We start from the raw sequence: 14,852 nt of genomic DNA, 5'->3' as shown, positions 1-14,852 counted from the left end.
CTGTGTGATTGGCTGACTACATTAATGTGTTATGAGCCATTAAACAGGTGTACCTAGTAAAGTGGCAGGTGAGTGTAAGTAATTATTGTACTGACCAGTCCAAATCCTTCAGCTCTCTTCACTTTACTTCTTGGTGAAGCAAGCTGTGGTGAAACCAAATTACTCCACTGATTTTCACAACTGTAACACTGTAACAGTGCAGAGTGTTTGTTTGTGTATTTCTCTGTCTGTTTTATGTACATGTTTATCTGTGTTTAACTGCGTGTGTCCTTTCTCTCTCTATTTGTGTATCTCAGGTGACAGGGCTGAGTGTGTCCCCCGGGAAGGACCAGCTGGTTGTGTTCCACACCAAGGACAGCAGGGATCTCGTGGTGTGCCTGCAGGGTATGGTGCCTGCCAATGAGAGCCGCATCGGGGAGCTAGTTGGCACCCTGCTTAGCCATTTCAAGAGGTAAGCAGTGAGGGAAACAAGTAGTAGTCAGAGGAAGGGCAACAGGCACTGGTGAAAGCAGAGTCACCTGTTTATGTGCCTAAATATGATATGTTAAAATGTCCCGAAAAATGTTAGCTGTTCTGATTTAAAGACTTGTGGGTGACACGAGGTGAAGGTAGCTCATTTCTTCTATTTACTGTGTAGAGAAAACTGCTTCCAGTTAATAATCAGCATATTGTCCCCACTTAAACCTTGTGCGGCTCTCATTTGAGGTAATTTCCCGCATAGCTGCAGGAGCAACGTGCTTCCTAAATTGAGAAAATAATAAAATTGGCTCAATTGAATTTCTAGAACATTATGTCAAATCCAGTCACACTGGCTCATATGTGTGGTACTGGCTGATGTGACCTGTGGTTGCAGGATTATGAGGCAGTTAGACGACGCAGCAGCAGCTGTCCCCACTTAAACCCTAATGTTCACTTAATAAGGACTCAGAGCACGCTTCAGGACAGGATATTAATTCGTACATCATTTGTTGTTTTCCTGTTCAGCTGAGAAAGGCAGATGGATAATTGGGATAAAATGTTTGTTAATTCTTTCTAAAGCTATTGTTTCGTTTCTACGTGGTTTTGTGTCCGCTTTAGGTCAAAAATGTGAAATGAACAAAAGTCAGTATGGATGCGCCAATCAGATGTTTTGATAGGACATCAGGCTAATCGTGATTAAAAAGCTGGATTGGTTCTTGCTGACAGCTGTCCAGTCTGTTCAGTTTAATTCTCGGTTGGTCTCTGTTCACTACGCCACGCGTCAGCATCATTGCATTGCTGAGGGAAAGATGTAACGTACGTAACATGGAGGAATCTTATCAGTTATGAGATATTTCACTTTTTTTGTAAATCTTCAGTTTTTTAACTTAACTGCAATCTCTGATCCAGTGAGCTGACATTACTGAGGAAGAACTACGCTATTTTAGATTTATGTCGCCATTTCAATGTTATTTCGCTTCACCTGTCTCTTGTATGCAAGGATGTTCATTCACAGTGAGACTGGGAGCAGGGAAAAGACAAACGCAGTAAAGATCGACACACTAATGTGAAATGAAACTACTGTGCAAATGCAAACCCTGTTCTGAAAAAGTTGGGTTCTTTAAAATGGAAATAAAAATAGAATGCTCATCTAATAAATCAACTTTTATTCACATCAGAGGACATAGAAAACATATCAAATGTTTAAAATGAAGAAAAATATTGACTCATTTCAAATTTGATGACAGCAGCGTGGGAGAGGACCGAGTTTATCACTGTAGTATCTTCTCTTCTTTAATAACAACCTGTAAACATCTGGGAACTGAGGGGACCAGCTGAAGGATTTTTGGAGAGGATTGTGGACTGCAGACAGGGCAGTTAAGCACCCACACTCTTCTACTGTGAAGCCATGCTGCTGTAATAGATGCAGTATGTAGTTTGCTTAAATGCAGGCTTTGCTTAAATATGCAAAGCCTTTCCTGAACAAGTCATCGTCAGGATGGGAGCACACGTTCCTTTAAAACCTGTAGATAATGTACCCCCATACCATCAGACATGTTGGCTTTTTAGTAAACTTTGATAGAAACCTGCTCCTCTTTAATCCAAAGGTTGCATGTCCATGTTTTTGAAAAAGACTTTTGGCCCAGAGAAGATGTGTTTTTGGATCGTGTTCACTTATTGCTTCTACTTCTTTAATACAGCTTTAACCTGCATTTTTGGTTGATTCTCTGAACTGTGAGTTCTGGAAGTGTTCCTGAGCCCACGCAGTGGTTTTTCTTTGAATACTCATGCATATTTTTAATGCAGTGCCACCTGAGGGCCGAAAGATCTCAGGCATCAGAGATCTTCAGGCCCTTTCAAACTAAAAATCTAAAGCTTTTGAAGATATTGTGTACTGTAGATAAAATCTGGGCCAAATTAAATATGTGGATCTATCCACTGTGGGGACCCCTTGCAAATAATCGAGCAGCCGAATGAGGTTATAAAAATTTCTTTAGTTCAGTAAATCTATATTTATTTGTTACAATTTTTTGATAAAGTTACACAAAACGATTTCCCATCTGTTCTTCACAGTGAGAAATATACTGTAGCTTGTTTTAGAAGCAGGCATCCAGTTAAGTCTGGGCATCTTTATTATTCAATCTTTTCAATTTGTGTCACCAGAAAGAAAGTTTTTTTTTTTTTTTTACCTTCTAAACTTAAAACAAATATAGTGGAGAAATTCCATGTATCCATCTTCTTCTGCTTATTCAGTTCAGGGTTGTGGGAGTTGGGAAAAATTGTGTATTTAAATTCAGTTGACTGGTAATCATAGATTTTTATTTGTTTTTTCAGCTCAATAGTGTCACCAAAGTCTACAGCTGTGGACATCAGACATGCAGGTGATCGGTCCATCTTTTATTGACGGCATAAAAAAGTTTAACTTCGCTGTGTGAAACGTGGTGTGGATCAGAAAATGGACAAAAACAGTCAGAGTGTGTCTAAACGTGCAGTTCTTCTATAATTGCTGTTTTGTGCTCCACCTGCAGTATTACGTATTGAAGTTAGGGAAAATTTCATCATGTCTTCAAATATAAATAAAACATTTTATCCACATCCAGTCGTCAGTCCAACAACTGGCGTATTTATTGAGGGGAGGTGTGTGAACAGTCCTCTTTCATCCAAGCAGCACACACTCGCTGGTTATGGAAAAGATTACAAAGTCATCTATATGGGGTTATTTTTTAAACGGACAAAACCAGCTGCCCAGGGACTTGGCTGCAGCATTCAGATAAAAGATGCATCAAGCAAAGAAAACCACTAAGGAGATTGCTAAAACGGCCTCTTCTTCTATATCTTCTTTTGCTTCTTTTGGCTTCTCCCTTTAGGGGTTACCACAATGGATCATCTGCCTCCATCTCTTCCTACCCTAGCAACCTCTTCTGTCAGACCAGCCCTCTGCATGTCCTCTTTCACTTCATCTATCCTTCTCTGTTATCTTCCTCTTTTCCTCCTGCCTGGCAGCTCCATCTCCAACATCCTTTGTCCAGTCTAGTCACTATTCCTCCTCTGTACATGTCCAAACCTCAGCCACCAGCCTTGCCCCTCTAACTTTGTCTCTAAACTGCTCAACCTGAGCTGTCCCTCTGCTATACTCATTAATAATCTTGTCCATTCTGGTCTGAACAAAACTCTTAGCCTCTTCACCTCTGCCACCTCCAGCTCCACCTCCTGTCTTTTTGTCAGTACTATAGTTTCCAAACCATACATCATAGCGGGTCTCACTATCATCTTGTGATGTTACACATCACCCCTGATGCTCGTCTCATACTACAATACATACTGTCTTAACCCGGCTTCTACAACTCCCTATAAGCTTTTTCCTCTGCCTTTGCAACCTCTCTGTCTGCTGTATGCTTTGCTTCCCAGTGCTCCTTCTATTTACCTAGAAAACAGAAGCTTTTTTTCTTCTTCTTGTGTTTGCTAGTGCGCACAAAGATTGGACACTGAAGCACTGGCTAAAGGTCATGTGGTCTGAGTCTAGATTTCAATTATTCCACAGTGGTGCAGAAAAGAGGTACATGAAGTTTATCAGTCATCCACGTCATCGTAGTTTAAGGATTTTGGAAAGAAAAGGATCTGGACTTCTTTAAATCGGATGGTAAGGTGGGGCTAGGCTTCACAGTGGGTTCACCTGAAACCTTGGCTGATTGTGACCCACACCCGTTTTCACACCTTGGCTCGTGTGACTAGGTAGAGGATCCATAGGGGGTCCATTACTCTCTTGGGGACACCCGCATAGGGCTTAAAATCTGTGACTCTCCACCAGTTGCTCTTAGAATTGATGAAGCTTCTCGGATAAGAGGTGAAACGTCTTCAAAGAAACTTAAAGAAGTCCAGACGCTTTTCTTTCCAAGCTCCTTAGACCACATGAAGTGATGCACCCATCGTGTCTAGTGTGGGTGCTGATCTGATCTGCTCAAGATTCAGTTGGGACACAACAAGATTCAGCAATGTTGTGTCCCCAAAACTGTGGTCAGCAGACTACCCGAATATACGTAATGAGCTGGAAACGACATGGAAATATTCCAGGATTCAGTGAAAGCGTGTTGAGTGTGAGAAATAATCTTGACGCTCGCCGCAAACCTCAACTTCAATCAGCGTCGGTGGGATGTGTGCCGCTTTATGCAGCGGTTTGACTTTCCCAACATCGATACAAGATCTCAGTGAAAAATGAATCCAACTCTGGATGGAAATCAATATGGTGACATGAGCTTGGCATAAGCTTATTGAAACAATGTATGTGTGCCATCATCAGCACTAAAGAGGGTCGAGTGAACTATTACAGTGTTTTTTTTAAATTTTTTTGTTTTTTAGTTGCTTGGCAGTGTGTTTAGTATTTTCACATGAGTTGAACTTTGCGTTTTCATGGTAGAAGAAGATGTCAATGTCTAAGCTATGCAAATCCAAAATAAATGACTCAGTCTTAAAATAAACTCAGTAAGCTGCTAAATGACTGCTTAAGATCAAACCAGTGACACAATGTAGTTTGTTGATAGCTGACCTTTTCGTTAATTTGATGTACCCATACATTAATGTTTTGATAAGGCGTGTTTTTAAGTCACTGACACTGATTATTATTATTCCTGACCCGTCTACAGTATAGTCTGCTACATGCATTGAGTTCTCTGTTCATGTTTGTGTCTCATTGTGTCTGTGGTTGTAAGAGAGAGACAGGGCGGTGCATATAGTATTGCTTGCAGACAGATGTGCCTGCATCTGCTCATCTTGGTGTTTAATGTGTTTGCAGCGTTGCCTGTGTGTGCGTCCTTCATCATTGCCGTTTGATGGTGTTACCTTGTTCCATTGTGGAGCCCATTTCCCCGTAGGTGTCGGGCTGTTAAGAACCTCCAGTGGGCCTCGCGTAATGACCCTGTATGTGCTTCACATTCAGGCTCATCCATCATTGTGAAACAGTGACAGAACAAAGGGAACACCAGCATGTGCAAATAATGTGTACGTGTTCGTGATTGTGCCTTTGTTCTTAGTAGATTTGTGTGTTGTGTTTGTGGAGGATTTCCCGTGAAGCAGTGTACATGCGATTGCGCTCATGCTTGTGTACTGTAGGATCTTCTGCATCCAGTGTCCTGCTGCTGCAGCTCCCTGTAGATGCGGCTTTAACCTTTATCTCTCCTTCAGCATGCTGCACAGTGTCCATAACAGCATACTGGAAGAAGGGCAGCTTAAATCAGCAACAAAGCAACACTTTATCCTCCTCAAAGTGACATCGAGGCCAAAACAGAATGACACCGCCAAAGGGAATAAATCCTCTTCTGTCATGGCTGTAGTCGGATACTTGAGTTTCCGTGTGGTGCCATTTCTTTTTGACAGTTTGCAAATCTGCTTGACATTAATCTGTTTGATATTTTCTGTTATTATTTATTTATTTATTTATTTTGCTGAGAAATGAAAGTATTTTTCATAATGTCAAGCACAAACTTATCAATACCAAGTTCCTTCAAGCTGGAGTGATTCAGAGATTTCGACTCCGCATACATAAGAAGATAACCTTCTTCCTCTTATCGGCCGTGATGCACCACTTGTCTGAAGAAATTCCAAAATATTTCAGTCTTATTTTGCATAAAAAGGAGGAGGGATTAGATTCCCTTGCCTCCAGCCTTTCTTCTTTCTTTCTTCCTCTGCGTATCCTTTTTTGCTCTTCTTTCTTCTTCCTATTTTTGACTATCCCTATTGTCCTGATCTCAGTCTCTCCTGAACCCCTTAGGCCCCCCCTCCACTTGCTCATCTCTCTCTCTCTGACTCTTTCTCAATCTTTCCTTTTTCCTCCTCTGGCTCCCCCCCTCTTCATTTCTGGAGAAGAGGCAATGAAATATTTAAGGCTGTGCTGCTGTTGAGGCCTATATTTAGACAAGACAGAGCCACCCCCTTTTTTCTCTGTCTTTCCCTTGTGTGCGTGTGTGCTCCTGTGTGTGTGTGTTGACATGCGCACCATGCAGCAGTGACTGCAGCACACCCACAAATCCTCTGCTAGGATAGGAGTAGACACGCTGCATCTGTCACACATTAAAATCAAGGACAGAGTCAAAGAACCCAAAAGACCTCATATATATGTTCCAGCCTCTCTCACTGATTACTATACATCCTCTAATAGTAACAGGGTGGAATCAGGTCTATATCATAAACTGTATATACCATAACACAGTACATTAGTTTGTGAAGTCTTATTTCTTGTTCACCCCACGAAGAATATATCAAAGGACCAGCTATCAATAATGCAAAGAGAAACTATGGTTTCATTAGGACCAGTCTGCAGTGTGGTGTCAATAGACGCATATCAGAAATGCTCTGCCGCTGGCAATAAATGCCAAAGGTAAAGATTATCTGCCACCACAAGAAACGGCTGAATAATTGCAAGTGTCTTTTTACCCTAAAATGTCTTTGAAGAGGACTTATTTTGCTTGTCCTTATTTTTTATCTTATATATTGTGTCAGTGTTTATATTAAACACGGTAGAAGTTTCAAATTATGAGGTCATAGTGTCTACAAATAATCTGTGTAAGCTAAAAACCTACTGAACTACTGCCCCAAGGAGCAGTATAAGATGAGAAGGGATTATTTTGAACTGTGATTCATGCAAAGCTTCTCTACTAGAGTCTAAGAATAAATATGTGAAGTATAAGGTAAAGCATTAACCAGCACAGAGAAAAAGATGGCAGAGGTATGGCAGTAATTCTCGTTTTCTCACTAGTGTTGCTTAAGACCTCAGTCACACAAGTTTAAAGACCAATCAGCAACCATCTGGTAACCACCAGTCACTGGAAATAAATGTGTATTCCATGATTGGTTGATGAGTGGTTGGTGGGAGCTGCTAGTGGTTGTAAAGAGGTATGAGGACCTCCAAGCCTCCTTATGATTGCTTTAGTTGCTAGCAGGTTGGCGAGGTCATCAGTAGATTGCACAAAAGACAGCAAATCTGCTGGAAACACTCACAGGCTGCTTGCTGAGCTTTACTGAAACTGACAAAAACCAGTTTTGAAATGTGCCAGCAGCACTGGTAAAGCACAACTTTTTCTTTGAAGACAAATGTCCCCCTAACCCTTGTTTTTTGGCTTTGTCTTCCAATATCAGACCCACCATGAATTGCAGGCCATGTTAAAGAACACCATTTCTCCTAACAGGGTGAGGTCTTTGTTAACTCATCATCATGAACAAGAGACTTGCACACTTTTAAAATGTGCACAATAAACCATGACTTGATAATAAATATGAGATTTACTTCGTGCTGTATTCTGTTGTGTTGCAGTTTATATCTCACTCAGTGCCACATCTCAGGCTTCCATGTTGACTCGCACTTTTCCTCACTGAGAGACAAAATGTAAAAATAACTTTGTAATGAATTATTCATCCTCGTCTTCAATTCTCATAGGTGATAAGCTCCAGGTGGTAGATAAATAAAATTCAATATATATATGCCAAAAAAAAAAAAAGGGTTGGGATTTTTTTTTTTTTTTTTTTTGACATTTGAAAGTGGCACTCGGTGGGTTTTACGCCATGTTGATGTTGTTCTGAATGTATTATTAGAAACTTCTTGGCACGTCTTCCCCTCCTAACTCACCGCTGATTCTTTTAAATCCTTGGTTCACATAATCTCTGCTGTTTTCTGCCGTTGTAGTTGCTGCGATGTGTAAGCAGCTGGAATTGGTTTCTTAGATAAAGACTCTGGGAAGTCAAGCTGTTGCTACAATGTCCACAGTGACTAATGAAAAAGCCTGTGCAGTGGATGGATTGTGTGTGGATGTGTGGGGGGTTAAGGACATTGATAGCATCCTTGCCTGCTGTCCTCTGTGTGAATTTGGCTGCAACAAGAGATTAATGGTTTTGTTATTAAAAAATTCGTCAATTAGTCAAGGAGAAGAACATCGGGACTGAATGTAGTGCCAATACAATAACCGATTACATCCTAGTAATAAAACAGTTTGTTTGTTTTGTTTAACAAACCTCTGTATTGACTATTAACTTATTATATATTGATTACATAAAAACTACAGACTGTAAATAAACATTGGGCATAGTCACCTTGATGTTGACTGTTGTTTTGAGGCTGAAATTTAGGGGTTTAGGCTTTAGCTTTAGCTTTTTAGCCTGAAGTGATCAGGTTGTAGCTTGGATAACATGGTACTTTCTCAGCCTGAACAGTTGTATCGCATCACACAGACAGCCTACTATTTATTGTACAAATGTACAAATGAAATATTAGAATTTCAGCAACCAAAACTTGAGCAAAGGCTTCTTGGACAGGCTGTATGTATTGTTAGTGCCATTATCCACACAGCAGACCGTATTACTTTGTCAGTATGAACAAGACATAAACATGGTTAAGAGGTCCAGTTTAGCTACTTAAATTAGCAGAGGTGAAGCAAACAGCTAGTGGCTACATCTGCCCGTGGTAGCAAGGCAGATATATTCCTAAGTATAAGCCTAAGTAGAATTTAAATGGATAAATTATACAACAATTTATACCAACTGCAGCGGTCACAAAAACGCTAAGACAAGTTTATTTGCAGTTTAATGTTAAAGTGTTTAGATAGTTAACAGTGCAGATTCCATTTGCACTTGCTCTTCCTTCTTTTAATGAGAAAAATCAGGCTGAAAAGCATTTATTTCACCTGGAAAAAGTTTTTTTTTTTCAATATTTGCCTTCTTTTTATAGACCGATTAAAACAGGACTTTTTATATGATAATTAAAGTATTTGGTGTTAAATTAACACAGATTTTGTTGTGCACCCGTGTAGTTTAGCTTGTTAGCTTTCAATGATATTTAGGTACAAACCAAAGTAGTAGCTGATGTTTTCAGTGTCTGAAATCATAATACTGCATCTTAATAAAAAGTTTTGGTATCATCAAAGTTGGTTAAATTAAATCAGAGGAGAACATCTACCTTCCTCGACAGTCCATCTGATAATTGAGACATTTTACAGAAATAAATCAAAAAATAAAGGACAGAGTAGTGCAAGACAAACAGTCAGGAAATGATGCTGAGTCATTGTTTGTTATAATGACAAATGGAAAAAAACAAGACAGAGAAGAAATCATTTCAGTTAACTGGAAAATGTAAAAGTTGTTCTGGTAAAAGAAAATAAAGCAGCAGTTTGGTGAGTATAACATGACGTCTGACAGATGAAATTAACTGAGCATCACAGCGTGCTTCACATTTATATTTATTATTTTGTGCTAGTTATTTAATTTAAAGTGATTTTTAATTTGAAAATATTTCACTCAAAACTAGGGATGGGTATTGATAAGATTTTCACGATTTCGATTCCATTTTCGATTCTGTTTAACGATTCGATTCTTTATCGATTCTCTTATCGATTCTTTTTATAAAAGGAGAACACTAAGGTTGATTAGCTTAGAACTTTGTTTTATATCTTCTCTTTGAACAACATAAAAATTTAGGAGTAACATGGCCTTACAAACGCAGCAGTGAGATCTTAAGAGATCCACAGCCTATGGCTCCTCAATGGGGTGTCACAGGGTCCCCAGGAAAAAAATTGTAAATGTAAAATAATAAAATAAATATTCTTCTGTAGCAATAACAAAGTATAACATAAATTATTCTGTAACAATTACACAAGAATATCCAGTAATGTCCCTGCCTACAATTAAACACATTCACTTACCGAAAATCGGGGCATCTGCTGTGGCAAATGGGTCCAAGCCTTTTAGCACAAACTTAGTCACTGCTCGGTGACATTCGTCTATCCTGGCCTGAAAGGAGACGCTACCGGTAGACTGCAGCGAGAACTGCCAGCATCTGAGCCAGACTCTGTCTCTCTCATCATGGTCACCTAAACGCACAGTAATGGCAGGTTTTGTAATAAGGCAGATCGCGCTAACATAATATGCACTGTTAGTTGATTATTTACCTGCCGCATTAACGGGAGAGGACGTGCAAACGTTACCGCTGCTGCTGGGTTGAGATTCACGAGTCCGGATCGGAATTAAAAACACGACATTCATTTAAGGTCATCGCGTGTTTTGTGAGCAAATGCTTTTGCATATTCGTAGTGTTTCCTCCCTTAAATGAAATATCTACTTAGCAAGTATTGCAAGTTGCCCTGTTGTCATCCGTTCTCGTAAAGTATAACCAAAGTTTTGAGGCGCCGTGTTTCCTGCCAGGTAAATGACCCTCCGCAACGTGGTGACGTCATTCGGGGCGACTGGAATCGATAAGGGAATCGTTTGCAAAAATGGCAAACAATTCCAAGGAATTGAAACAGTGGGAACCGGTTCTCAACAAGAACCGGTTTTCGATACCCATCCCTACTCAAAACTAAGACTTTGTCCAGATGTTGTAGAGTACACTCGCTCTGGTCACCGACTGTAGAAATCAAAAGAAAAATCAAAATAATTTGCAGGTTTTTGTGGCTCTTGCTCAAACCAGCCATAACTCATTCCCCTGCACTCATCCTACTAGAAGTCTGAGGTCCTCTGTTTGAAGACTAGTGGAGTTAAAGCAGTATTTTTATGTATGTACTGATTTTGTTACAACTGTGAATGTTTTTACCAAAAGCTTACCTCCTACATAAGAGCATCCTAGCTTACTTTCTCCTTCCCTCCCTTGTTCTGTCCCTATAAACTGTTCAGGTTTGTCTTTGTGACAGATACGTCTTGGTTATATCATTTGTTTCTCTTACTCTCCTGTAACCTCTACCCCACCCTTTGTCCTTCTGTCTCACTCCCACTTGCTTATATTATTCATCCTCTTCTCCCTCCATCCTGTCCGACAGTATGAGTCAGCAGTAGTGTGCAGTACACAACGCTTCATTGATCAGAGTTATGTGGTCAGATTCTCTTTCTGCTTCCTGCCTCCTTTCCTAAAGACTTCAACATTTAGCCTCCCCCTGTCTGCTTCTGACACCCCAGAGGGGTGTTAAATCAGAATGCTTGCAGGGTTTAAGAACAGAGGGGGGGAAATAAACACAGTATTAGTAAGAGTGTTAGGAACAGGGAGAGAACAGCAAGGGAGGTGAGGGAGAGAACAGCAAGGGAGGTGAGGGAGAGACTGCAAGCAATGCAAGAAATGGATCAAATTAGAGATAACAGAAAAGGAAGGAGAAAATTTAGAGGAAGTTGGTTATGGAAAAGTTGTATTTATCTGAATAAAGTCTGACTGATTTGTGTGTTCTTGGTTTAGGTTGCGTATCAGGGATCACATTAGTCTCCAGTAGTAAGATGATGTCGTCAGACATGCTGGCGTCACTGTTCCTTAATTTCCTTTCTGTTTGTGTTTGAGTAAGATCGTTATTTTAGTCATAGACGCGTAAAGCCTGTCCTTCTCTATTATGACAGTAGTCTTTCTTTGTATGGGTGTATTGAGCTTTTTCAAGGACTGGCAGGGTTTTAATGTGAGTCTCCAATGGTTAGAGCTGCGTTCATCCTTTAAGACCCTTTTTCATATTTTATTATTCCACAGTGGATATTTGAACATGGTTACGTACATGTGGAAATAAAAATACTTAAAACATAAATTGTATAGACATCAGCCTTTGTTGGCAAAGCAAAAATAGTAGGCATGAATCTCTTATGTTATGGCCTTTAAATCAAGTCCAGTCAGTGTCTGCAGCAGCAGCAGTGCTCTCATTTTACTTAAGTTAAGACCTGTATGCTTACTGGAATCTGTTTTTCAAGGTAACATGAGACCAAGAGTTGCTGTGTCACTGAAAGTTGACTATACAATCCACCAAAGGTCCATCAGAGGTTGTAACTGATAGGGGAAACACAACAAAATGACTGTCATTTTGTCTTTAAGGTCAGGTTATTAGATCGAATCTCATCCCAGGGCATCAAGTACTACTGTTCAACGTCACTAGTGCCACAGTGGGTGCACGCAAGGCGTTCTTTGGCGTCTCCTGAGTCTGTGTGAGGAAGCCACAGGGTTGGCAGTGACTTAAGTCACAGACAGGTGTCCCACTCTGGAAACCAGAGTTCATGTTCCTGTTTAAGATCTTTGTGTTTTCTTGTTAGTTTAACTTTCACTGGTAAGTTTTGTATCGACTCGAGCTTTCACCCACGACTTGGTTTGGTTTAGGTACCAACAGCTGCTAAAATTAGATTTGATAGGAAAAGCTGGGTTGTAATATATGCCAGCTCAATGTTAAACCTGCCTGTAGAAAAATGGTACTTGAGGCTATCCAGTGCATTTAATGTGACCCCCAACGGATCCTGAACAAGGGTGACAAGACCAGCTGTATTATTGTACTATTGTATATGCTTTTAACATGACCTGATATGTCACAGTAAGCCACATATCTCTGAGATGCCACCAGCTTTATTTGGCACCCAACAGACTCGCACATTCCTACCTGGAATTTTTGCTAAACTTCATCCAAATAACTAAAACACAGCATTAGGCTTTTCAGGATTGTTATCTAAAAGCTGGGAGAACATTATGTGTGCAGTAAATGGGACAACGTGCTAACACATTTGGTGCTTTGAATAAATCAAGGCCATCCATTCATGCAGTTTTTTCTTTTTATAGGAATCAGGTCTGTTTGCTGAGACTAATTAATATTTAAGAACAAAAACTGCTGTTCAATAAATGTGCCAAAGTGATTTTTCTGTTATATGTGAAGATGGCACTAATATCTTTTATAAAAGGAGGGGGAGGGTGGAGGAGAGGAGTGATAAGAAAAACAAAGGGAGAGAATGAGAGAGAAAGCCGACCTGCTTTTGTCTTCCTCTCCAAGGTCACCCTTTCTGCTGAATCAAATATTTCAGACTGATAGAAGTGGGCTTCTCTCTTCTCCTCTTTCGCTCCATCCCTCCTTCTCCATTTCCTCTTTCTCCATCCATCACCCGCCCCACTGCTGCTCCTCATCCCCCTCCCCCTCTTGTTTTTCACTTAACATTCCTCATCCTCCTCCCGCTCTCGCTCTCTCCGCCCCCCCCCCCCTTTTCTGGGGCGCTGCGGATGCAGTTCCCATAGCAACCATCGGATCCATGTTTGTCTGATACGCATGCGATCCATTAATAACCCTGCTGTCTGCAGATAATAACAGCAAATCTCATACTGCAGACAGAGAAATGTGAAAAGAAACATACTAACAAAACTGTAGGACAACAAATTGTAAATAATAGAAAAAATCACACAAAGAAGAAGGAGATGGATATGTTGTGTAATAGAAAATCAGCACAAGCTGGTATATTAGCTTTTAGCTGTCTAGATACTCAATCCTCTGTGGATTTTTCCACGCTATAGGGTATATACATGCTATATTGAACCAATATGACCTTGACTAGTCTTTGATTAGATAGCTAAGGGTGTTTCTTGAACAGCATCTTAGATGTGAATAAAGATTTTTATAGGCAATAATTATAGTCAATTATTTATACTTAAATTAGGTATCAAACCATTTGTAATGACAAGTATGCATTGAAAATAATATCAAATATGTAGAGATAAACAATTTTCTTCAATTTTCTTACTTTTCTTGTGCATTATTTAAGCTACTGGGGAGTTGTACTCTTTATTTCAAATGTTTTCTTTTTTTCCTCATATCTTTATATTTATTTATTCATTGAGGAGACTCACAGTAGTCCACTCCCTGCGTAGTCAGGTATTCCAATAATCACATGTGGAATATACCAACATGTGTGATATTATATTAATTTAGTCTCTACATCATTTAATATTGTTTGCATATATTTTGTTTTACTAAATCATGTATTAATTTCTTCATTTACGTTTGATTATGGTAGTTATGGTCTTCCATAGTAATGCATGGGACAACATATGACTTCAAACCTTTTATATTTTCTAATCTGCAAGTTCACAAATTTCTGCACACACATAAAAGAGACTCGCACACACTCGGAGTCATTGTTATGTGGGCCAGTGGGTAGTCCTACTCGTCTCATTGGCACCGTGCTGCAGCCTGGGGGAGGAGGCTGGCCGGGTGGAGTGATGGATGGCGAGTAGCCAAGCCCAAGTGCTTGTGTTGTTGTGACTGTGAGGATTGTGTGTTTAGGTGTGCCGACTGGGTAAGCATACATTAGAGATAATACTTAGAAGTGTGAAAATGTGCAGTGTATGAATGAAAAAAATGTGTGTGAATGTGCAAGTCAACGTGACCTACTTTCCACTGCAGAGAGCCCCAAACACCGTCTGTCTCGCCACATTTTTCGCTCCTTTTCTGTAACGCACAAGGACGAAAGAGGCGCTGGATTAAATAAAATAGAATAGAATCCAATATATAAAGGGTAATTATTCATTTTACTTTGTGCCTTGTATAGCACACTGAATCTGCATATGTGGAGAAAATTTCACTTTAAATCGCCTTCCCATACCATGTTGTATTATTACACAGTGCAGCCACCTTCAAGGCTGACTT

General features: G+C 40.0%; 1 protein-coding gene across 1 annotated transcript in view; it reads left to right on the top strand.

The window, feature by feature from the left end:
* Window positions 1-14,852, top strand: part of LOC143419926 (unconventional myosin-Id-like) — a 62,555-nt gene that overhangs the window by 26,895 nt on the left and 20,808 nt on the right. The window contains exon 6 of the mRNA XM_076887816.1: window positions 297-451. Within this exon, the coding sequence (XP_076743931.1) occupies window positions 297-451 (155 nt within the window). The remainder of the gene's footprint in view (window positions 1-296; window positions 452-14,852) is intronic.

This window comes from Maylandia zebra, linkage group LG8 (genome assembly GCF_041146795.1).
Source record: "Maylandia zebra isolate NMK-2024a linkage group LG8, Mzebra_GT3a, whole genome shotgun sequence".
Classification (NCBI taxonomy): domain Eukaryota; kingdom Metazoa; phylum Chordata; class Actinopteri; order Cichliformes; family Cichlidae; genus Maylandia; species Maylandia zebra.
This window is presented reverse-complemented; position numbering and strand designations above follow the sequence as displayed.